Raw genomic sequence first — 23,589 nt, 5'->3', positions numbered from 1 at the left:
GAAAAAATAATAAATAAATAAGGGATGTGGTAAGAAGGGCAGGAGGGAAAGGAGGGGCACGAATGGAAGTTAGAGAAGTCAATGTTCATGACATCAGGTTGGAGGCTACCCAGACGGAATACAAGCTGTTGTTCCTTCAATCTGAGTGTGGCTTCATCTTGACAGTAGAGGCGGTCATGGATGGACATATTCGAATGGGAACGGGACGTGGAATTAAAATGTGTGGCCACTGGGAGACCCTGCTTTCTCTGGTGGACGGAGCGTAGGTGTTCAGCGAAGCGGTCTCACAGTCAGCGTTGGGTCTTGCCAATATATAGAAGGCTGCACCGGGAGCACCAGACGCAGTATATCACATCAGCCGACTCGCAGGTGAAGTGTCACCTCACCTGGAAGGACTGTCTGGGGCCTGAATGGTGGGGAGGGAGGAAGTGTAAGGGCATGTGTAGCACTTGTTACACTTACAAGGATAAGTGCCAGGAGGGAGATCGGTGGGAAAGGATGAGGGGGACAAATGGACAAGGGAGTCGCGTAGGGAGCAATCCCTGCAAAAAGCGGGGGGGGGGGGGGGAGGGAAAGGTGTGCTTGGTGGCGGGATCCCGTCGGAAGTGGCGGAAGTTACGGAGAATTATATGTTGGACCTGGAGGCTGGTGGGGTGGTAGGTGAGGACAAGGGGAACCCTATCCCTAGTGGGGTGGCGGGAGGATGGGGTGACAGCAGATGTGCGTGAAATGGGAGAGATGCGGTTGAGAGTAGAGAGATCAACTAAAGATCTCATTATAGTTCTTAACCCAAAGAGGACAAAACAGTTGAATTGCAGAGGTATATTGAATGCAAAGGAAACATTGGACCATGACCGCTATAAATGAGCCCTTGTAAAATTCCAGCCAAGAGGACCTGAGAGAAAATGTTCCAATGTCATATCAATGTTAGGAAAATTTAGATTGGATTAAATATCATGCTTCCTGGAAGCCATTCATCTTGTGGAACCATCCTGCATACAATCACCTTCAGCTACTTCGTCAAAGACCTTCTCTCAAGGTCGGTTGAAGAACGGATCACTCTTGATGAACACTCACTTATTCTATTTGCACCTCCTCAGTTTATGAACAGTCTGTTCCTACATGCTCCAATCCCAGGACATTCAGAGGTAACCAATACTTCTGCCACACAAGTCTCAGGCAATGAATCCTAGAAAACTCAGGCCACTTTCCTCCACACCACTCAAGGAGCATCTACAGGGAGTGCTGTCACAAGAAAACAGCATCAATCAAGAATCCTCACCATCCGCAACATGCTCCCTTGTTCTGCTGCCATCGGGTAAAGGGTATTGGATAGCTCCTACACCATCAGGTTTAGGAACAGTTATTACCCTTCAACTATCAGACTCTTGAACCAGCGTGGATATATTCACTCACCTCAACTTGTTCCACTACCCATGGACTCACTTTCAAGGGCTCTAACACTCACGTTCTCAGTATTATTTATTATTGGTAGTAGTATTTGCATAGTTCCTTCATGTTGTTATAGCCAGGGGTGGTAAATGGGGACAAGCTCCCACTACCTATTAAATGCTCCCAATGGCGTGCGACTCAAAGAGCTTCTCACAACCAAGTCAAGCTCCTAACCTTCACGTGTGGCTTAGCCACTAATCCAGACAAAACCATTTCTATAGACAGGGAAGAGGCACAGGTGGGCTACTGGCACCTTAAAACCAGCCACTTCAGACAGTTGGGGCTGGTCAGTCATGGTTGGCAGCACATCCTGGAGAAGGAAAATTCTGATCTCAAATGTCTACTAACTTGAGGCTACACCCACTCAATAGGCAAGGCTTCGGGAGTAAACCCTGAGGGAAAATTACAGAGCTGGAGTCCCTAAGGCAGCCCCATGTTGAAATCAATGCTGATTGGCAACTCCTGCAATGCTGCTGGTGCCAAACTATATTGGTTCCTGCCATTCATTTGGGTTCATCAGATATGTGGAGAGGGAGGAGCTTGCTACATGGGCAACAGCTTGCTCTCCATACTGTACTATCCTGGCTTGTGTATCTAGACAGCTAGGACACTATATCCATATCCGATGGAGGCTTCATCATTTGCAGTTTGTCTTCTTTTGCATTCTGTTAGTCAGTCTTTGCAGAGTTTTCAGAATCAGAGTTAATATCATGAAATGTGTCGTTTTGTGGCAGTACATTGTAATACATAATTTTAAAAAATTGAAAAACACATATACAGTGATCATGGGTTCAATGCCCATTCAGAAATCTGATGGCAGAGGGGAAAAAGAGGTTCCTGGAATATTGAGTGTGCCGGCTCCTGTACCTCCACCTTGATGGAAGCAATGAGAAGCAGACGTACCCTGGGTAATGGGGGTCCCTTATGAATGATACCGCCCTTTTGAGACATCACCTTTCGAAGGTGTCCTTGATGCTGGGGAGGCAAGTGCCCATACTGGAGCTGGCTGAGTTTACAATCTTCTCTGATCCTCTGCAGTGGCCCCTCTGTACTAGACAATGTTGCAACCAGCTAGAATGTTCTCCACGGTAAATCTGTAGAAATTTGAAAGTCTTTGATGACAAACTAAATCTCCTCAAACTCCTAATGAAATACAACAATAGCCGTGCCTTCTTTGTAATTGAATCAATATGTTTGGCCCAGGATAGATCTTCAGAAGCGTTGACACCCAGGAACTTGAAAATGTTCACCTTTTCCACTGCTGATCGCTTAATGAAGACTGATGTCTTCCCCTGACTTCCCCTTCCTGAAGTCTACAATCAATTTCTCAGTCACAATAATGCTGAGTGCAAGTTTGTTGTTGTGATGCCAGTCAACCAGCTGATCTATCTCACTCATTACTACCTAGTCACCATTTGAAGTTCTACAACAATTGCATCATCGCCAAATTTGTGGACGGCATTTTGAGCTGTCTGGCTGCACAGTATTGGGCATAGGGGAGTAGAGCAGTGGGTTAAGCTTGCCCCTTGAGGTGTGTCAGTGTTCATTATCTGGGAGCCTGAGTTATTATTTCCGAGCAACACACATCAAAATTGCTGCCCGTCTCGCAATGAGGAAGTGTACGTACAGGAGGGAGATCAATCAGCTGGTTGAGTGGTTTCTCAACAACAACCCTGCATCCAACATCAGAGAGACAAAGGAACTGATTGTGGACTTCAGCAACGGGAAGTTGACGGAACATACACCAGTCCTCAAAGGATCAGTAGTGGAAAGGGTGATCAGTTTCAAGTTCCTGGGTGTCAACGTCTCTAAAGATCTGTCCTGGACATAACAGACTGATCCAATTAAAAAGGCAGCACGACAGTGGCTATATTTCATTAGGAGCTTGAGGAGACTTGGTCTGTCACTGAATACTCTCAAATTTCTACAGATGTACTGTGGAGAGCATTCTAACTGCTTACATCAGTGTATGGTATGGAAGGGCCACTACACAGGATTGAAAAAAGCGGCATAATGTTGCAAACTCAGCCAGCTCCATTATGGGCACTAGTCTCGCCAACATTAAGGACATTTTCAAAAGGCAATGCCTCGAAAAGGCAGTATCATTAAGGATCCCCATCACCCAGGATATGCCTTCTTCACATTGCTACCATCAAGGTGGTGGTACAGGAGCCTGAAGAGAGAGACAGTTTTCGGAAGAGCTTCTTCCCCTCCACCATCAGATTTTGGAATAGACAATTGACCTATATACACTTTCTCACTTTTTTTTGCTCTTTTTGCCCATATTTCATATGGTAATTTAGTTTTTTTTTATTATGTATCACTATGTACTACTGCTGCAAAACAAATTTCATGACCTATGCCAGTGATATTAAACCTGATTCTGACTGTATCATAAACTACCTGGCTATGATCTTACACTTTGTTCACTTGCACTGCACCTTTTGGTAGCTTTTACACTTTGTACTACATTGAGGTAGAACAAAGTAAAACAACAATGTTCTGTGTAATGATTTGACCTGTATAAACAGTATGCAAGACAAACTTTTCACTTTATCTTGGTGCAGTGATAAACCAAAACCAAAAAGACTATTCTAAACTGCACTCATGTTGTGATGAATAAACTTTGTAAATTACTGTATCCTTCTGAAGTACATTCTGATGGTGGTCCACAATCCCTTATCCGAAATTCTGAAATCCAAAAAGCTCCAAAAACCGAAGTTTTTTTCGCCAACAGCTGACGTCACTCAGGTGTGACGTGGCAGCACTAGCTAGACATCGGTTGTGGCTCAGCACGTCATACTGGTTACACGTGCATTTGCTGTTCACTGACATTTTGTGTCCACTGTTGACTTTGTGTTTAATTTCACTGTGAAAATGTCAAAAAGAGCTGCAGATACCCCTATGGGTAACAATGAGTAAAAGAGAAGGAAGCATCTGTCATTATTAATAACGCAGAAAGTGGAGTTATTGCAGAAGCTTAATCGTGGTGTGTCTGTGCAGCGTCTTACTGAAGAATATGGTGTTGGAACTACCACTGTATATGATTTAAATAAACAGAAAGACAAGTTACTGAAGTTTTATAGTGACAGTGATGACCATAAACTAATGAAAAATAGGAAAACAATGCATAGGGCAAAAAAAGATCTTGACCATGTGTTGATTGAATGGATTAGACAATGAAGAAGTGAATGTATGCCGCTGAATGGCATGTTGATCATGAAACAAGCTAGAATATACCATGAAGAACTGAACATTGAGGTGAGTGTCAATATTCAGAGGGTTGGCTGCAGAAATTTAAGACGCATCATGGCGTAAAATATCTGAAAATCTGTGGTGAAAAAGCTTCTGCTGATCATGAAGCAGCTGAAAATTACATTGACGAACTTGCCAAGATAATATCTGATGAAAACCTTAGCCCTGAACAAATTTACAATGCTGATGAAACAGCTTTGTACTGGCACTACGTTCCTAGAAAAACATTAACAACAGCTGATGAGAGAGCACCAACAGGTTTTAAAGATGCTAAGGACAGGTTAACTATTCTTGGGTGTGCCAATGCAGCAGGCACACTCAAGGTGAAGTTGGCAGTGATTGGAAAAAGCCAACATCCGAGATGTCTGAAAGGTATACGCAATTTACCTGTGGATTATTATGCAAACAACCAAGCATGGGTAACCCGAGAAATGTTTTCTGACTGGTTCAATGACCACTTTGTACCAGTGGCACAAGCTCATTGCAGGAAAGCTGGACTGGAAGAAAACTGTAAAATTTTCATGTTCCTGGACAACTGCTCCGCATATCCCCCGCCCAACTTCTTGTGAAACGTGATGTTTTCGCAATTTACTTGCCCCCCAATGTGACATCTATATTACAGCCTTGTGACCAAGGAATTTTATACTCCATGAAGAGCAAGTATAAAGACTATTTTTTTGAATTGTATGCTTTCTGCAGTCAACAGAGGAGTAGGAATCCAAGACTTACTGAAAGAGTTCAATGTTAAGGATACCATTTACGCAGTTGCTAATGCTTTGAATGATGTTGATAAATTAACATTAACAAATGCTTGGCACAGACTTTGGTCTACAACGATGTTTGATGTAAATGAAACTACAGATCAAGACTTTGAAGGATTTCGTGTCACTAATGAGAAGACAAGGATATCAAACCTCGTAACTTGCGCTAAAATGTTATTGAACGAAAGTGTAAATAAGTTAGAGGAAGTTGACATCAAAGAAACGCTGAACATTGATAATGATGCATCTGTTGTGCATTCCTTGAGTGACGGGGAAATTGCTGAAACGGTGTTAAATACAGATAAGCATGAAGATAATAGATGATGATGACATAATGAACACAGGCCAAAAAAAATCCCCATAGACGATATGGTGAAAATGTGTGATCAGTTAATTGCTGGCCTTGAACGAAGTGCATTTATCAGTGAGCAAGAGATTATGGCAGTTTACCTAGTTAAAGAAAGATTGCTTAGACATAAACCTATGTTAATGAGACAGACAACACTTGAAGTAGTCTTTAAAAATGCCGTCTGTCGTAGTGCTGCTACATAGCTTAAGAATCCTGTTGCTGGCCCATCAGGTACCTGTAGAGTATTTAGCTTTGTTTGCCAGACGTAATGCAACTTAACTAGCTTAGTTTGAACCTGTATATGTCCAGGAGTATTTACGTCATTTACCACGTGTTTGATTCGGTTCGTTTGAAGCAGTATATTTTTTTGTTTTATTGAATGGTTTAATGAAACTGTAATAGTATTTGTAGTCTTTATTTATCCCACTTAACTATACGTTTTATGTTCACTGTTGACTCTGTGTTTAATTTCACTGTGAAAAGGTCAAAAAGAGCGTGGATCGGGAAAAACCGGAAGTTCTCTCTCCAGCACTCGTTGTTTAAGCATGCACAGACTTCTTTTCTCGTCATTATTCCCTAAACAATACAGTATAACAACTATTTACATAGCCTTTACATTGCATTAGGTATAAGTAATAAACAGACAATAGGTGCAGGAGTAGGCCATTCAGCCCTTCAAGCCAGCACCACCATTCACTGTGATCATGGCTGATCATCCACAATCAGTACCCTGTTCCTGCCTTCTCCCAATATCCCTTGACTCCGCTATCTTTAAGAGCTCTATCTAACTCTTTCTTGAAAGAAATCCAGAGAATTGGTCTCTACTGCCTTCTGAGGCAGAGCATTCCACAGATCCACAACCCTGTGTGAAAAATCTAGAGATGATTTAAAGTATACGGGAGGATATGCGTAGGTCCAGAGCTCTCCCAGCTCCGAAAGTCCACCTGCACTGAGACAAGTTAATTATCAATACAATTATCAATTTTCTAAAATCCAAAAAATTCTGAAATCCAGAATGCAACTGGCCCCAAGGATTTCGGATAAGCGACTGTGGACCTGTACTTACAGAATTTAGACCTAGTAATGAAGAAATGGCAACCTTTCTGCATGTTACGATGATATTCAACTTGGAGGAAGTAAGCAGGTTTCTGTGCTTCTGTGGGTTTTCTGACATAGCCTCATAGGTGGAAAAGAGCTCAAGCTTAAGAGATACTAAGTTGAATCCACAGTTTAATATAGATGTCCACATTAAAGCCATGCTATGCTGGTGCGGAAGAAATAGACACTTGGGTTGATAAGTTAGGTGCTATTCACCAGACTGCTTTGTCCTCGATTGAATCAAGCTCAGCACCGATGCAAATCACTGAAAGCATTTAATCACATATTAAGGCTGCATGCTATTTCAAATAAATGATTGTTTTTCTCCAGCTACCTGAATATATTATGTCCTACCTTTTTAACAACTTCCATTAGCATCAAATTCTATTTACTTCCTTTACTTGTTACATGTTATTTGTGTAGAATATAGTACGTGTGTTAGGCCGGTTTTCTGTGCTCGGTGTCAGATGTGGGAGGTCCTTCCCAGACGGCCACATCTACACCAGGTGCGTTGAGCTGCAGCTCCACAGGAACCGCGTTAGGGAACTGGAAATGCAGTTCACTGACCTTCGTCTGGTCAGAGAGAGTGAGGAGGTGATAAGAGAGGAGCTATAGGCAGGTAGTCACTCCAGGACCTGGGGAGACAGAGAAGTGGGTAATAGTCAGGAGCGGGAAGGGGAAGAGGCAGATGCTAGAGAGTACCCCTTAACAATAAGTACTCCTGTTTGGGTACTGCTGGGGGAGACGGCCGACCTGGGGAAAGGTTGGGAGAACAGTGGTCGTGCTTCTGGCCCAGAGTCTGGCCCTGTGGCTCAGAAGGGTAGGGAAAGGAAGAGGATGGCAGCAGTGATAGGGGACTCTATAGTTAGGGGGTCAGACAAGCAATTCTGTGGACGCAGGAAAGAACCGCGGATGGTAGTTTGCCTCCCAGGTGCCAGGGTCCAGGATATTTCTGATTGCGTCCACGATATCTTGAAGTGGGTAGGAAAAGGGAGGAGGTCCTGAAAACAGACTACAGGGAGTTAGGAAGGAAGCTGAGAAGCAGGACCTCAAAAGGTAGTAATCTCGGGATGACTGCCTGTGCCACATGACAATGAGTATAGGAACAGTATGAGGTGGAGGATAAATGCATGGCTAAGGGATTAGAGCAGGGGGCAGGGATTCAGATTTCTGGATCATTGGGACCTCTTTTGCGGCAGATGTGACCTGTACAAAAAGGATGGGTTGCACTTGAATCCCGGGGGACCAATATCCTGGCGGGGAGGTTTGCTAAGGTTTTTGGGGAAGAGTTTAAACTACAATTGCTGGGGGCTGGGAACCGAACTGAAGTGGCAGAGGAAAGGGAGGTTGGCTCACAAATAGAGAAAGCTTGGAGACGGTGCAAATGGGAGGATAGGCAGGTGACAGAGGAGGTACGCGCTCAGACCGATGGCTTGAGATGTGTCTATTTTAATGCGAGGAGTATTATGAACAAAGCGAATGAGCTTAGAGCATGGATCAGCACTTGAACCTATGATGTTGTGGGCATTACAGAGACTCGGATGGCTCAGGGGCAGGAATGGTTACATAAGAGTGCCAAGCTTGAGACATTTCAGAAAGGACAGGAGTGAAGCAAAAGAGGTGGGGGCATTGCACTGTTGATCAAGGATAGTGTCACGGCTGCAGAAAAGGAGGAAGTCATGGAGGGGTTGTCTACAAAGTATCTGTGGGTGGAAGTTAGGAATAGAAAAGGGTCAATACTCTCCTGGGTGTTTTTTTATATATAGACCACCCAGTAGTAACAGGGACATCGAGGAGCAGATAGGGAGACACAGATTCTACAAAGGTGTAATAATAACAGGGTTGTTGTAGTGCAAGATTTTAATTTCCCAAATATTGATTGGCATCTCCCTGGAGAGAGGGGTTTAGATGGGGTGGAGTTTGTTAGGTGTTTTCAGGAAGGTTTGACACAATATGTAGATAAGCCTCCAAGAGGAGAGGCTGTACTTGATCTGGTATTGGGAAATGAACCTGGTCAGGTGTCAGGTCTCTCAGTGAGAGAGCATTTTGGAGATAGTGATCACAATTCTATCTCCTTTACCATAGCACTGGAGGGGGATAGGAACAGACAAATGTGGGAAATGTTCAAGGGATATTTGCATGGGGTTCTGCATAGGTACATTCCAATGAGACAGGGAAAGGATGGTAGGGTACAGGAACCGTGATGCACAAAGGCTGTTGTAAATCTAGTCAAGGAGAAAAGAAGAGCTTACGAAAGGTTCAAAAAAACTAGGTAATGATAGAGATCTAGAAGATTATAAGGTGAGCAGGAAGGAGTTTAAGAATGAAATTAGGAGAGCCAGAAGGGGCCATGAGAAGGTTTTGGTGGACAGGATTAAGGAAAACCTCAAGGCATTCTACAAGTGTGTGAAGAGCATAGGACCAATCAAGTGTGACAGTGGAAAAGTGTGTATGGAACCGGAGGAGATAGCAGAGGTACTTAATGAATACTTTGCTTCAATATTCACTATGGAAAAGAATCTTGGTGACTGTAAGGATGACCTGCAGCGGACTGAAAAGCTTGAGCATGTGCTGGAGCTTTTGGAAAGTTTCAAGTTGGATAAGTCACGGGGAATGGACGGGATGTACCCCAGTCTACTGTGGAAAGTGAGGAAGGAGATTGCTGAGCCTCTGGCGATAATCTTTGCATCATCAATGAGAACAGGAGAGGTTCCGGAGGCTTGGAGGGCTGCAGGTGTTGTTCCCTTATTCAGGAAAGGGAGTAGAGATAGCCCAGGAAATTACAGACCAGTGAGTCTTACTTCAGTGGTTGGTAAGTTGATGGAGAAGATCCTGAGAGCCAAGATTTATGAACAGTTGGACAGGCATAATATGATTAGGAATAGTCAGCATGGCTTTGTCAAAGACAGGTCATCCCTTACTAGCCTGATCGAATTTTTTGAGGATGTGACTAAACACATGGATGAAGGCAGAGCCGTAGATGTAGTGTATATGGATTTTAGCAAGGCATTTGATAAAGTACCCCACGCAAGGCTTATTGAGAAAGTAAGGAGGCATGGAATCCAAGGGGACATTGCTTTGTGGATCCAGAACTGGCTTGCTCACAGAATGCAATGAGTGGTTGTAGATGGGTCATATACTGCATGGAGGTCAGTGACCAGTGGTGTGCCTCAGGGATCTGTTCTGGGACCCCCACTCTTCGTGATTTTTATAAATGACCTGGATGACGAAGTGGGGGGATGGGTTAGTAAATTTGCTGATGACACAAAGGTTGGGGGTGTTGTGGATAGTGTAGAGGGCAGAGGTTATAGCGGGACATTGATAGGATGCAAAACTGAGATGTGCCAGATGGCGTTCAACCCAGATAAGTGTGAGGTGGTTCATTTTAGTAGGTCAAATATAATATTAGAATATAGCATTAATGGTAAGACTCTTGGCAGTGTGGAGGATCAGAGGGATCTTGGGGTCCGAGTCCACAAGACGAAGCTGCTACGCAAGTTGAGTCCGTGGTTAAGAAGGCATACGGTGCATTGGCCTTCAACCGTGGGATTGAGTTTAAGAGCCGAGAGGTAACGTTGCAGCTATATAGGACCCTGGTCAGACCCCACTTGGAGTACCGTGCTCAATTCTGGTTGCCTCACTACAGGAAGGACATGGAAACCATTGAAAGGGTGCAGAGGAGATTTACAAGGACATTGCCTGGATTGGGGAGCTTATCTTATGAGAATAGGTTGAGTAAACTCAGCTTTTTCTCCTTGGAGCGATGAAGGATCAGAGGTGACCTGATAGAGGTGTATAAGATGATGACAGGCATTGATCATGTGGATAGTCAGAGGCTTTTTCCCACGGCTGAAATGGCTAACGGGAGAAGGCATAGTTTTAAGGTGCTTGGAAGTAGGTACAGAAGAGATGTCAGGGGTAAGCTGTTGTTTTTTGTTAAAAACGCAGAGAGTGGTGAGTGCATGGAATGGGCTGCCAGCAGCGGTGGTGGAGGCGAAAACAACAGGGTCTTTTAAGAGACTCCTGGATAGGTACATGGAGCTTAGAAAAATAGAGGGCTATGGGAAAGCCTAGGTAGTTCTAAGGCAAGGACGTGTTCGGCACCGCTTTGTGGGCCAAAGGCCTGTATTGTGCTGTAGGGTTTCTATGTTTACTTGCAGTTCTCCGTTGCTCTGCCCCAAATCAGAAGTTCACACAGCAACTTTCCTCATCGGAGACCACAGGGCAGTGTAGATCAGTAATAACATCTCCTCCTCGCCGACAATAAACACAGGTGCGTGCTTAGCCTGCTGCTCTACTCTCTCTACATTCATAACAGTGTGGCCAAGCACAGCTCACATGTCATCTATAAACTTGAAAATGACAAAACTGCTGTTGGTAGAATCTCAGATGGAACAAGGAGACATACAGGAATACATTTCAGCTAGTTGAGTGATGTTGCAACAACTTCAGCAAGACAAAGAAATTGATTGTGGACTTCAGGAAGAGGAGGTTGGAGAACACACAACGGTCATTGTGGGATCAACAGTGGAAAGGGTGAGCAACTTCAGGTTCTTGAAAGTCAGTATCTTGGGCCTGACACTTTTACACAATCACAAAGACACACCAGCAGCTATACTTCATTAGCAGTTTGTGAAGATTTGGTATGTCACCAAAGACTCTTGCAAATTTCTACAGATGCACCTTGGAAAGCATTCTGGGTGCTTGCCTTATTACCTGATATGGAGACTCCAATGTGCAAGATCAAAACAGTTTGCAGATGGTTGTAGACTCAGCCGGCTCCCTCATGGGCACAAACCATCATCGAGGACACCTTTTGAAGATGGTACCTCAAGAAAGCGGCATCCATTGTTCAGGACCCTCACCATCCAGTACACGCTTTTTTCTCAATATTAATATTGGAGAGGTTGAAGTTTTAAGGGTATTGGGGACATAAGAAATGATCCTTGGACCCTTGTAAATAACAGGTTAAAATTAAGTGCCAGCTTATGTGTGCTCTGTTCTGGACAGTGTGCAAAGTTTGTCCTTCACTACAGTATCTGCCTGGAGCTTGTTTAGATTAACGACTCACAGATGTCCCTTGGTAATGTATGTAGAGTTGGGTTCTCATATTGAACTAAGTTCCCTCCTTTGTTTAATGAAAGAGAATAACTGATAAGTACTGGACAGAACATTCATTTGTAATTAAGACTTTGATTTAGTGGACTATCTTATCTAAGTAATTAAGTTTTGCTCTAACTGACTTGGTCAGAATATTTGTTGAACAGAGTGCTCTTTGTTTCACTAGTTCTATAAATTGTAACGTTTCTGCATGTTAGACAGAAATTCATCACGAGCTGCCAGAGGGAGGAGAATTCTGTCCCTCGGACGCTTGGCTCCGAGCTTCTCGCCGGCTGAGTTCAAACAAGTAAACTGGTGAAAAGGATAAAGTAAAGAACTGTTTGTGGTGTGGTTATTGGTCCGGTGAATTTAAGTTTACAAGGTGGTACAGGAACCTGAAGTCTATACTTAATATTTTAGGAACAGCTTCTTCTGAAGGGTCCATGAATAATACTTCTCTATTCCCTTTTTTGCACTATTTATTCCAACTTATAGCAATTTTTCTGTCTCCCTTTATATTGCCGCCACAAAATAAACTTCATAACATATGTCAGTGAAAATAAACTTGATTTTCTTTCATTGCCATTTCAGAAACAATACCTACCCTAGTGCTGCAATCAAGCAGGAATACTAGTGGGTTGTTAATGAACAGTTACTGATTTTTTCTAAAAGCTTGTTTTTAAACGATCTTGGATAACTGGTTGATAAAATAAACATTCTCGCCAGGGTATTTGGTCAATTTGAAATCATAAAAGCACAGTTAAAACTAAGCAACACTGCAAAGCCCCTCACTCATTCAGTCCACTGAGTATCTGTGTCTCCATCAGTCTCATTACTTTTATTTAAATATCCTCTATATTATTGCTAAAACACACATCTCCAAATACAAAAACAGGTTGATGCACAGAAAGCAACAGCACAATCCAGGGAGCACTAAGAGTGCATTATAAGGAAACAGAAACCAGAGATAAAAGCTACTGACAAACAGGAGAAAATCTGCAGGTGCTGGAAATCCAAGCGATACACTCAAAATTCTGGAGGAACTCAGCAGGCCAGGCAGCATCGATGGATAAGCATATCCTTGCTGAAGCATCTGTCCCATTATGTTTACTGTACTCTTTTTCACAGATGCTGCCTGGCCTGCCCAGTTCGTCCAGTATTTTGTATGTGTTGCATAAAAGCTACTAAAATGCTGATTTCATAACCAACTATTCAAGTACAATATTACTCCATTCAGCTTTTTAAAATCCAAAACATAGTAACTCACTCATGACCTTTATTCAATGATGTTATCATTCTCACTGACACGAAACATCAACTGTTTCTTCGTCCACAAATGTTGTCCAGATGACTAAGCATTTTTGTTAAAATACCCAAAATCATAAGACAATCTTACGCACATTACATCAGTTAAAAAATCACCGGTACATGAAAGTGCTTCATTCCAAATTGAAGTTTTAAAATTTGTAAAAACAAATACAAGCAACAACTGTTAAAGATCAGCATTTATAAAATTTTGTTTTAATAAGAATAAAGTTAATGATATTCATTGATATAAAATTTTAAAATCTTGGGTCTCAAGAGACAATATTCAATTACATCAAATTACTATCTGCAATTCAAGATGGGCAGTTTCATATTGTACCCAGAGTGTGAAATTTTGTGCTGACCAGTCACCCCCTTCACAGAAGAGGAGAGTTCAAAACAGTGAACCATTGCTTGTCATGCACAGCCATTAGTATATAGTATACAATGCTGAGAGCAAAATAAGTTATTTAGAACTATTCCAATAAACTTTCAAATTAAAATACTAATTATCAGTTGAAAGATTTTGCTGTCACCCAGCTTGTCAAATTGAAATTGCAAACTGCCCATGACAATTACTCATATCATGTGATTCACAAATAAAAATCCCAGTTAAACAGATCAAGATCCCTAGTTGTATTATGTGAACAAATGGCTGGGAGCTGAATACTTTTACAAGACACTAGAGCAAAAAATAGAAATTAAAATTTATTTTGAACATTTCAATGTTCTACTGATGGAGGGTTCTTCTACTTCCTCACTGAAAGAGCAGCTATTATATGATTATCTGCAGTGATTTTCACAGGAAATCATGTTTAGCATGTGCTAGAACCTGAACCAACCTGGAATGAGGTTTGGGACTATCATCCAAAATTTAGCCTTCAAGTACACTAAAATTAATGCTTTTAGAAAAACATTCCTAAATTGTTAATTGGCAAGTGATAATATACAATGTTAATCAACGATTTGTAGTTGCTAAAAAAAAAAAAGCAGCATTTTCTTAAACAACACACATCAAAGTTGCTGGTGAACGCAGCAGGCCAAGCAGCATCTGTAGGAAGAGGTGCAGTTGACGTTTCAGGCCGAGACCCTTCGTCAGGACTAACTGAAGGAAGAGGGATTTTCTTAATGCTGTAGCCATCTCCTATTGGCCACTTTTAATATTTCCTCAAATTAGAAAAACTTGCATGTATTTTTCGATATTTTCCCCTTGTCCACATTTTACTACATTCTGCATGGCATTCCTATCACTCACATGACCTGCATATTTCCATGCATTTGTGTTAAGTAAATGTTACTTTATTACATGCTAAGCAAGGTTTTTTTTAAATTTTAAAACATATTGATGACTACTTCCATTGATGTACTTATTACAAGTACGTTATAGGCTATTGCGAGTGAGATGTACAAATGTTTGTACATGAGATGATGTGCTTGACATGGAGAGAACGCACTAAGGATTCACTGGAATGGTTCCAAGAATGGCAGGTTTATGAAATGAAAGATTGAGTAGACTGGGATTGTGCTTGCTAGAGTTTAAAAGAATGAGAACAGATTTCATTGCAAGTTATAAAATTCTAACAGACTTGACTAGTTACATTCAGGAGGATCTTTTACCTCATTGAGTCATTCAGAACCAATTGTCCATCTTGGATTAAGGATTTGGCTGATTATGCCAGAAAAAGAGAAATCTCTTCAACAAGCATGTGATGATATGAAAGCATAGAATCATTATGCTCATTTAAAAGAGACTAATAGATATCGGGATATTAAGGGACCCAAGGAAAAGGGGCTCAGGAAAAGGATACCAAGATTTAAAAAGCAGCATGATTTTGATGAATGGTGAGCAGGCTCAAAGAGCTGGATGCTCAACTCCTACCTTTATTTCACATTATTATTTAGGAGATCAGGCACTTGAGAAAGTATATTGATAAAAATTTGGTTTCACACCAAAAGTATCTCAATGACTTTTTTTTTAAATGTACTCTTAAGAGCCACATTTTCCAACATATTTGGAAAATCATTCAGAACACTGACTAGAATGCAATACACTTAATAATTCAACATGATACCCAATGCAGCTTGTGAAAATTTAATCAGGACTCAGTAACATGACAAGTCTTAAAAAAATGGATGATTACAATGTACAGTTAACAATAGAGAATCATAATTACACAGCACAGAAACAGACCCTTTCCCATCACATTCACACCAACCATCAAGCTAACTACACTCAACCAAATTATTCCTCTTCCATCCCTAGCAAATATTCCTCACTCCCAATTCTCCTGCTAGCCACCTGCACCAGGGAGAATTTACAGTAGCTAACTGTATTATCAACTACAGGTCCACCTTCACTAATCCGACTACCTGTAATCCGGTTCCTTCGAAAATCCGGCACTGATTATGCTTAATGTGATCCTTCTGTAATTCAGCATTTTCACTAATCCGGCACTCCTCAGGTCCCAATGGTGCCGGATTAGTGAAGGTCGACCTGTAGCACATACTTCCATGCAGAAGGATATTGGGGCATCTGAAAAAAAGTATACAATTACAGGGAAAATGTAACAACTGCAAAAATGCAGCATCCAAGATCAGGATCAAACTCTGGAGCATGTGACAGCACACCAAAAGCTGAGTTACTGATATTTATCAAACATCTTTTGGAAATAAGTCACATTCATGGCTATTGTCAAACAGGATTATAAGTTACTGCACTAGTTATTCAGAGAAATAGTGAAAACAGAAAGCTATAATTAACACCAATGGATATGATCATTGATAACTGAAGGTCCAACTGTGTTGGGCTTCCAGTGCATGACCACTCCAATTATTTGCCAAACAAGAAAATAAGGAAAATTCAATTCACCTCTTTTATGCCAAACTGAAAGCCTAGTTCATGAGGGCATCAACTGTTCTGCACTACATCAGTACTCATACTCCAATATCGAGTTCTAAATTGTAGTGTAGTGGTTAGCACAATATTTTACAGTACAGGCAACCCCAGTTCAATTCCTCCTGCTGCCTGTAAGGAGTTCGTACATTCTCCTTATGACCGCGTGGGTTTCCTCCGGGTGCTCTGGATTCCTCTTTCAGTCCAAAGACGTACCAGCTGGTAGGTTAATTGGTCATTATAAATTACCCTACGATTAGGCTACCATTAAATCGGGGAATATCTGGGCAATGTGGCTCAAAGGGCTGGAAGTGCCTACTCCATGCTGTATCTCAATAAATGAAATTATTTCCCCCACAACAGACAAATACACTGCAGTTCAACATTCAAAAAAGTTGCAAGCAGTTAATATGCATTTACTTCCAATAGAACACCGAGATCTACTTTTAGAAAATTATCCTTCAATATTAGTAAGATTATGGATTATTTAATCACCATGTTTTACTTTCATAATATGAATCACCTGATGAGCTTTTGGAAACTAATTTACCGAAAAATCCACCCATCCATTCTTTATGAAAACAAGTGAATGTCTTGCTGCACAAATTACAAGAATAAAGTCCTATTATCATACCCATAAGTTACAACAATAACTATTACATGAATCTGATCACAAATGTCGATCTAACATTGCCTTAGCCTACAAATAATATAGTTTAACATGACTGTGACAAAACAATGGAGAAAAGAAAACTGGATTTAGATACATGCAGAAAAAGAAAGAAAGCCTAAAGACAGAAAACAGACAAAACAGTAATTCTATGGGCCAATTAATCATGTGACAATATCAAGTGTCAAAGGTTTACACAAAACTAATGAGTTATTTTCTACCAAATATATGATTTGCATTGCTTAGCCTCATGCAGTTATTGCACATTTAGCTCTTATGTGCTGCCTGTTATTTGTAATAATCAACTACATGAAAAAATGAAATGCTGTTACTACACAAAAAAAACAATGCTACAGAGATACAGAAGGTGAAACTAGATTTAAAGTATTAGCAATCCTCAAAGTGAAGTCCAGACAGGACCACAGGCCAGCAAGGTTGATAAAAGAAAATAGAAGTTCTGGTCACAATTTTCCAATTCTAGTTAAATATTATCAGAGAACTACGAAAGATACATTTCTGTTCAAAAAAACAGAAAACTCAACTACAAATAATCTTACGTCTGGCAAAATTTTAAAAGGCAATATTCTGGAAATAATAAATTGGTATGAAAAAATGTAGTTTTTAATAAACATCAGTTTGAACTTATTACAGGGAAACTGAGGGAAATGGCTGAGTTCTTGATCAAAGCAGCACTGAGGGCTGATGAGAATAGTGCAGTTGTTTAAATAGTATTTCACAAACAGTCTTGTTTAAAAAGTTAGTCTCTGCAAAACTGAAAAGGACATAATAAGTAGCTAAGAAATAATCTGATCACTAATCAAAAATATTAACATCAAACAGTGACATTCTCCACAGACTGGTGGCAGAACTACAGCTAGTTTTTTTTTCAGGAAGTATTATTGATCTGGATGAATACACCTGAAATAACAAGACTATGTGCTTAGCCCCCTGCTCTACTCACTTTACACTTGTAACTGTGTAACTAAACACAACTCCAATGCAAAATTCAAATTTGCTGATGACACCACTGTCATGTGCTGAATCAAAGGTGGTGATGAATCAGCATGTAGGAGGGAGATGGAAAATCCACCTGAGTGGTGTCATAACAACAACTTCTCATTCAATGTCAGCAAGACCAGGAGAGGAAAACCAGAGGTCCATAAGTCAGTCCTCATCAGGGGATCAGAGATGGAGAAGGTTAGCAACTTTAAAATTCCTGGCTGCTACTATTTCAGAGGACGAGCCCTGAACCCACCACTCAAGTGTAATTGCAAAGAAAACATGCAATTGTCTCTACTTCCTTCAGAGTCTGCAGAGATTCAGAATGACATCTAAACTTTGACAAACTTCCACAGATGTGTAGTGGAGGGTATAATGACTGGCTGCATTACGGCCTGGTATGGAAACACCAATGCCTTTAAACAGAAAATCCTTCAAAAAGTACTGGATTCAGTCCAATACATCACAGGTTAAGTCCTCCCAGCATCTGCGTGGAACGCTATCGTTGGAAAGTAGCATCCATCATCACAGAACCCCACAACCCAGGTCACGCTCCCTTCTCACAGCTGCCATCAGGTAGAAGGTACTCGCATCCCCAAGTTTAGGGACAATTATTACCCCTCAACCATCAGGCTCCTGAATAAAAGTGGATAACTATACCTCGCAAACAACAGGAATTCTGCAGATGCTGGAAATTCAAGCAACACACATCAAAATTGCTGGTGAACGCAGCAGGCCAGGCAGCATCTGTAGGAAGAGGTGCAGTCGACGTTTCAGGCCGAGACCCTTCGTCAGGACTAACTGAAGGAAGAGTGAGTAAGGGATTTGAAAGTTGGGGGGGGGGGAGATCCTAAATGATAGGAGAAGACAGGAGGGGGAGGGATGGAGCCAAGAGCTGGACAGGTGATTGGCAAAAGGGATATGAGAGGATCATGGGACAGGAGGTCCAGGAAGAAAGACAAGGGGGGGGGGGGGACCCAGAGGATGGGCAAGAGGTATATTCAGAGGGACAGAGGGAGAAAAAAGAGAGTGAGCGAAAGAATGTGTGCATAAAAATAAGTAACAGATGGGGTACGAGGGGGAGGTGGGGCCTTAGCGGAAGTTAGAGAAGTCGATGTTCATGCCATCAGGTTGGAGGCTACCCAGACGGAATATAAGGTGTTGTTCCTCCAACCTGAGTGTGGCTTCATCTTTACAGTAGAGGAGGCCGTGTCCTCCAACCTGAGTGTGGCTCCTCTACTGTAAAGATGAAGCCACTCTCAGGTTAGAGGAACAACACCTTATATTCCGTCTGGGTAGCCTCCAACCTGTTTATTTTGCCTTTTTTCTTAAAGATGTGCTGGATGCGTCCCAACTACCACTGTACCCCTGCATGCTTCACGACCCGGTATCGGTTCGCTGCCCAGAGGGTGGGGGCCATGCACCACCCCAACCTCCGACGACTCAGCCTAACACACCATCATCAGTGTGCTCAGCGCTGACTTCCCAATTCCGTAAGTGATACTACACTGTACATACATTATTTCTACTTTATATATTCTGTGTATTTTTATGTGTTATCTTGTATGATTTGGCAGCTTCATAGCTTAAAGGTTACTGGAGAGAGCGTTTTGCCAAGAGCGCTTACATGAGATTTTCGCTACGGAGAACAGTGCAGGCAATCGTTGTAGAGAAGTATTTCTAATTTATATAGGCTGTGAATTTATCATATAATTCCTGCTTTTACTATATGATACTGTTATTTTAGGTTTTGTGTGTTACTTGGCATGATTTGGTAGGTTATTTTTGGGTCTGCAAACGCTCACAAATTTTTCCCATATAAATAAATGGTAATTGCTTCTTCGCTTTACTACATTCCGGCTTACGAACTGTTTCATAGGAAACGCTCTACCTTCGGATGGTGGGTGAAACATGCAATGCACTTCCTTTAAACAATATTTTGGACAACTGCATCCACCAAATCTTCATTTTCATCATAACATTCACTATGATTGTTGATATCTTCAAACTCTTCATAGTCCTTAACTTGTTGAAGTAGTGAAATGTTTCAGTTTTACTCACGGCCATTTCTGGCAATCTCCAAGCTTGAAAGCTTGAAACCACAGTGAGCAAAACGGGTCTAAATTGTCCTGATCCTATTAGTGACAAAAATCACTACTTTTTGAAAACAAACACACACAACTGATGCTATTTAAAAACTGTTCATTCTAAGCATGGTGTAGTCCAAAGATCACAGAATTGCAAGTGACTGACTCAGTTAAAAAATGTTCAGCAACATTCTCCTGTACGAATTAAGCGCCACAATGTCCCAAATAAACAAAGGAAATCCTGGCGATTTTCTCGATTTTTTTTTAAAAGTTGTCCCTAATAAGCAGCTGCCATGTAACGTGAAGCACACGGTGCTTGTCTTAGTAATACGTTGCTAAATGCACATCTGTGAGACATGCCCAGCAGGCTCGACTCGATTAATGGAGAAAGTATCAGCCTTTATTGCAATAAACATAGGATTGTTTTGATGCTATACATGGGAACAGATGCGAACTGGCCTGTAGCATTGTACAGAAGTTTGGTTTCCACTTCTAAGGTGGCAATGCAGAGAAGGCACATCAGGTCGACTACTACAAAGGTACAGAGCAAATTTATTACCAAAGTACAGGTTTCCCCCGCTATCCGAAAGTACAGCGTTCCTATGAAACCTTTCATAAGCCGAAATGGCATAAAGTGAAGAAGCAATTACCATTAATTTATATGGGAAAATTTTTTGAGTGTTCCCAGACCCAAAAAGTAACCTACCAAATAACACTTAAAATAACACTAATATATAGTAAAAGCAGGAATGATATGATAAATACACAGCCTATATAAAGTAGAAATAATGTATGTACAGTGTAGTTTCACTTACCAGAATCGGGAAGAGAGCGAGCACACTGGAAGGTTGAGATGTGGTGGTGGTGGTGTGTTGGCTGAGTCGTCGGAGATTGGGGTGATGGGAGGTACAGGAGACTGTGGTGTAGGAGAGAGGGGAAGAGGGTCATCTATTAACATCTCATCGTCGCCTGAATCCATCAGGGCGGGCAGGTCACTAACGTCTACACCTTCTTCTCTGTCTGCCTGCCTCGATGTTGAAGGTCAAGGTTCTTCGTCTGCCTGCCTCGATGTTGAAGGTCAAGGTTCTTCGTCTGCTGTGGCTGATATGGAAGGCTTGAAATACGACAGTATGCCTGACTGCTTAGCCTCATGCATTTTTCTATCATACAGTTCTTTGTAAGCACTCAAAACATTGCAAACCTGCCCTAAACCTACGTGCCCTTTCAAAATTAAAGTCATACTTTTCTGCAATCATTGCAGCACTGTCAATCATAGCGAAAATCTCACGTAAGTGCCCACTAAAAGAGCCACTTTGCTACTATCAGAACCAATAGTAACATCGGCAGCTTTCAAGATTCTTTCTTTCTGCGTGTAAGTAGTATGAATGGAAGACCAGGCAAGCTCAACGCACGCACAATGTCTTTATTTCATTCACCACGATCAAAACGTTTAATTACGTCCAGTTTTATGTTAAGCGTAACATCTCTTACGCTTTTCTGATACCTTAGGACACATCTTGCTAACGGATGCACAAAATAAATCGAGATAAAGCACAGATGCTCACAGACACAGTTCAAAGTTATGGTGGCTTGATGCTGAGATGCTGAGTGTAGTTCCCGGGGAAGAAGCTTGGCAGCATCACTCTTGCTGCTCGGGGTGCAAGCAGTGAGTCCCTATAACGGCTCACTGCAAAACAAACGCTGAATGCTATTTTCGCTTTTCGCCTTTTTTTGTAAAAGCGGAAATCCTCTTCGGATTTCTTTCGGGTAGCGAAAACAGGTACTAATGTAGGTCTTTCGTAAAAGCGAAGTGGCATAAAGCGAAATTTCAAAAAGTGGGGGATACCTGTACATACATGTCACCATATACAACTCATTCATTTTCTTGCAGGCATTCACAGTTAACACAAAGAAACACAAAGAAACACAATAAAATCAATGTAAGAGCACACACAACTTGACTGAAGAGGCTGAGTAGGCTTAGTCAATACTCAGTGAAGGAGAGAAACTCAAAAGGTTACATTTTCAAAATATATAAGACTTTGAAGGGGACTGACAAGATGGATACTGAGAAGTTGTGTCTTCCAGTAGAGGCATCTAAAACTAGGGGCACAGTTCCAATATCAGGGATTACCCACTCAAGACAGAGGTGTTGTTTTTTCCTTCTCAAAGGGTCATGACTCTTTAAAATTTTTAAAACAGAAAGTAGACAGAATCATTGTTTATATTCAAGACAGATATTTAAAACAGCTATATTAAAGGGGAATGAAAAGACAGCATAACATATGCTGAGGTAACAGTTAGGTCAAAAATGTTCCTATCAGATGGCCAACTGACCTACTCTTTTTTATTTTTTTCCCTGTTTAAGATGGCACTGCTGAAGCACAGTGATGACTTACTGGCAGCATACACAACCATTAATTACTTTAATAATCACATTTTTGCTCAAAATCAATAGCCACCTGCATGACCTGGCATTTTTGTAGTGTGAACTTAAGTCTCAAAAGTGCATGGCAGTTGTGGCAGAGCATGTATGGGCTGAAGGTAGCAGGGCCCAGGCACGAGCGGGAAGAACAAACCACTGTTTGGCCAATTTAATCGCCAGGCCAGATTGGAAAGGTTGAGAGGACAAATGGAGTTTGCAGGGCCCAGGTACGAGAGAGAGGAATGACCCGAGGTTTAGCCAATTTAAGCGCCGGGCCAGATAGGAAAGGTCGGATATGAGACAAATCGAGCTTGCAGGACCCAGGCCTCAGAGTGCATCAAAGCGGCAAGGCCCAGGTACAAGAGTGAGGAATGACCCGAGGTTTAGTCGACTTAAGCGCCGGGCCAGATTGGAAAGGTCAGGGTGTTGGGGCTGGAGGTGAGGGAAGGGCCAGTGTTCAGTTTCCTGCTCAGCGAGATTTAATAGTCTCTGCACTGAACTGAGGCTGTAGCCCACAACTAATGGGCTTTTAGTTCAGCTGTGACTGGCTTTGTGGCTGTGAACTCACTGTCATGAACTTCAGTTCTGAATGTTATGGCTTACATTTATGTTTGCACGATTTGTTTTTTCCTGCACATTTGATTGTCTTTTTTTAAAATGGGTTCTGTTGGGCTTATTTTGTGGTTGCCTGTAAGCAGTCAAATCGCAAAGGTGCATAAACTCTCCATAGTTGGATAATAAATGTACTTAAAAACACAAATGAAAGCTTTGGCTTTATTGCAAGCAACACGCATAAAAGTTGCTGGTGAACGCAGCAGGCCAGGCAGCATCTCCAGGAAGAGGTACAGTTGACATTTCGGGCCAAGACCCTTTGTCAGGGATGCTGCCCGGCCTGCTGCGTTCACCAGCAACCTTTATGCGTGTTGCTTGAAATTCCAGCATCTGCAGATTTCCTCATCTTTGGATTTATTACTGGGTAGAAAGTACAAAATTATGTTAAGCATTTTAAACATGTTGCATAGTGCTCAGCTAGAGTATTCTGTTCATTCTGGGAACTTCAGAGGTCAACATCAAGACTGTGGAAGAGGTGAACTGGATTCATCAGAATAGTACAAAGGATTCAATGATGTGGAAAGTTAGGGAAGGTCAGTGTTGTTCACATTAGAGTAGAAACACAGAATATCCATGAATGGTC

The 23,589-nt window shown here is 41.7% G+C and overlaps 1 protein-coding gene across 2 annotated transcripts in view; it reads right to left on the bottom strand.

Annotated features, from left to right (window-relative positions):
* The window catches only part of LOC140211110 (serine/threonine-protein phosphatase 4 regulatory subunit 2-like), a 72,643-nt gene that overhangs the window by 43,928 nt on the left and 5,126 nt on the right, over window positions 1-23,589 (bottom strand). Inside the window, exon 3 of one of the 2 annotated variants that reach the window (XM_072280589.1) lies at window positions 15,691-15,853. The exons of the other annotated variant lie outside the window; for it this stretch is intronic. Within the exon in view, the coding sequence (XP_072136690.1) occupies window positions 15,691-15,853 (163 nt within the window). The remainder of the gene's footprint in view (window positions 1-15,690; window positions 15,854-23,589) is intronic. 2 annotated transcript variants of the gene reach the window in all.

Source organism: Mobula birostris, chromosome 16 (assembly GCF_030028105.1).
Source record: "Mobula birostris isolate sMobBir1 chromosome 16, sMobBir1.hap1, whole genome shotgun sequence".
Taxonomy (NCBI): Eukaryota; Metazoa; Chordata; class Chondrichthyes; order Myliobatiformes; family Myliobatidae; genus Mobula; species Mobula birostris.
The sequence above is the reverse complement of the archived record's forward strand: the minus strand, read 5'-3'. Positions and strand labels throughout refer to the sequence as shown.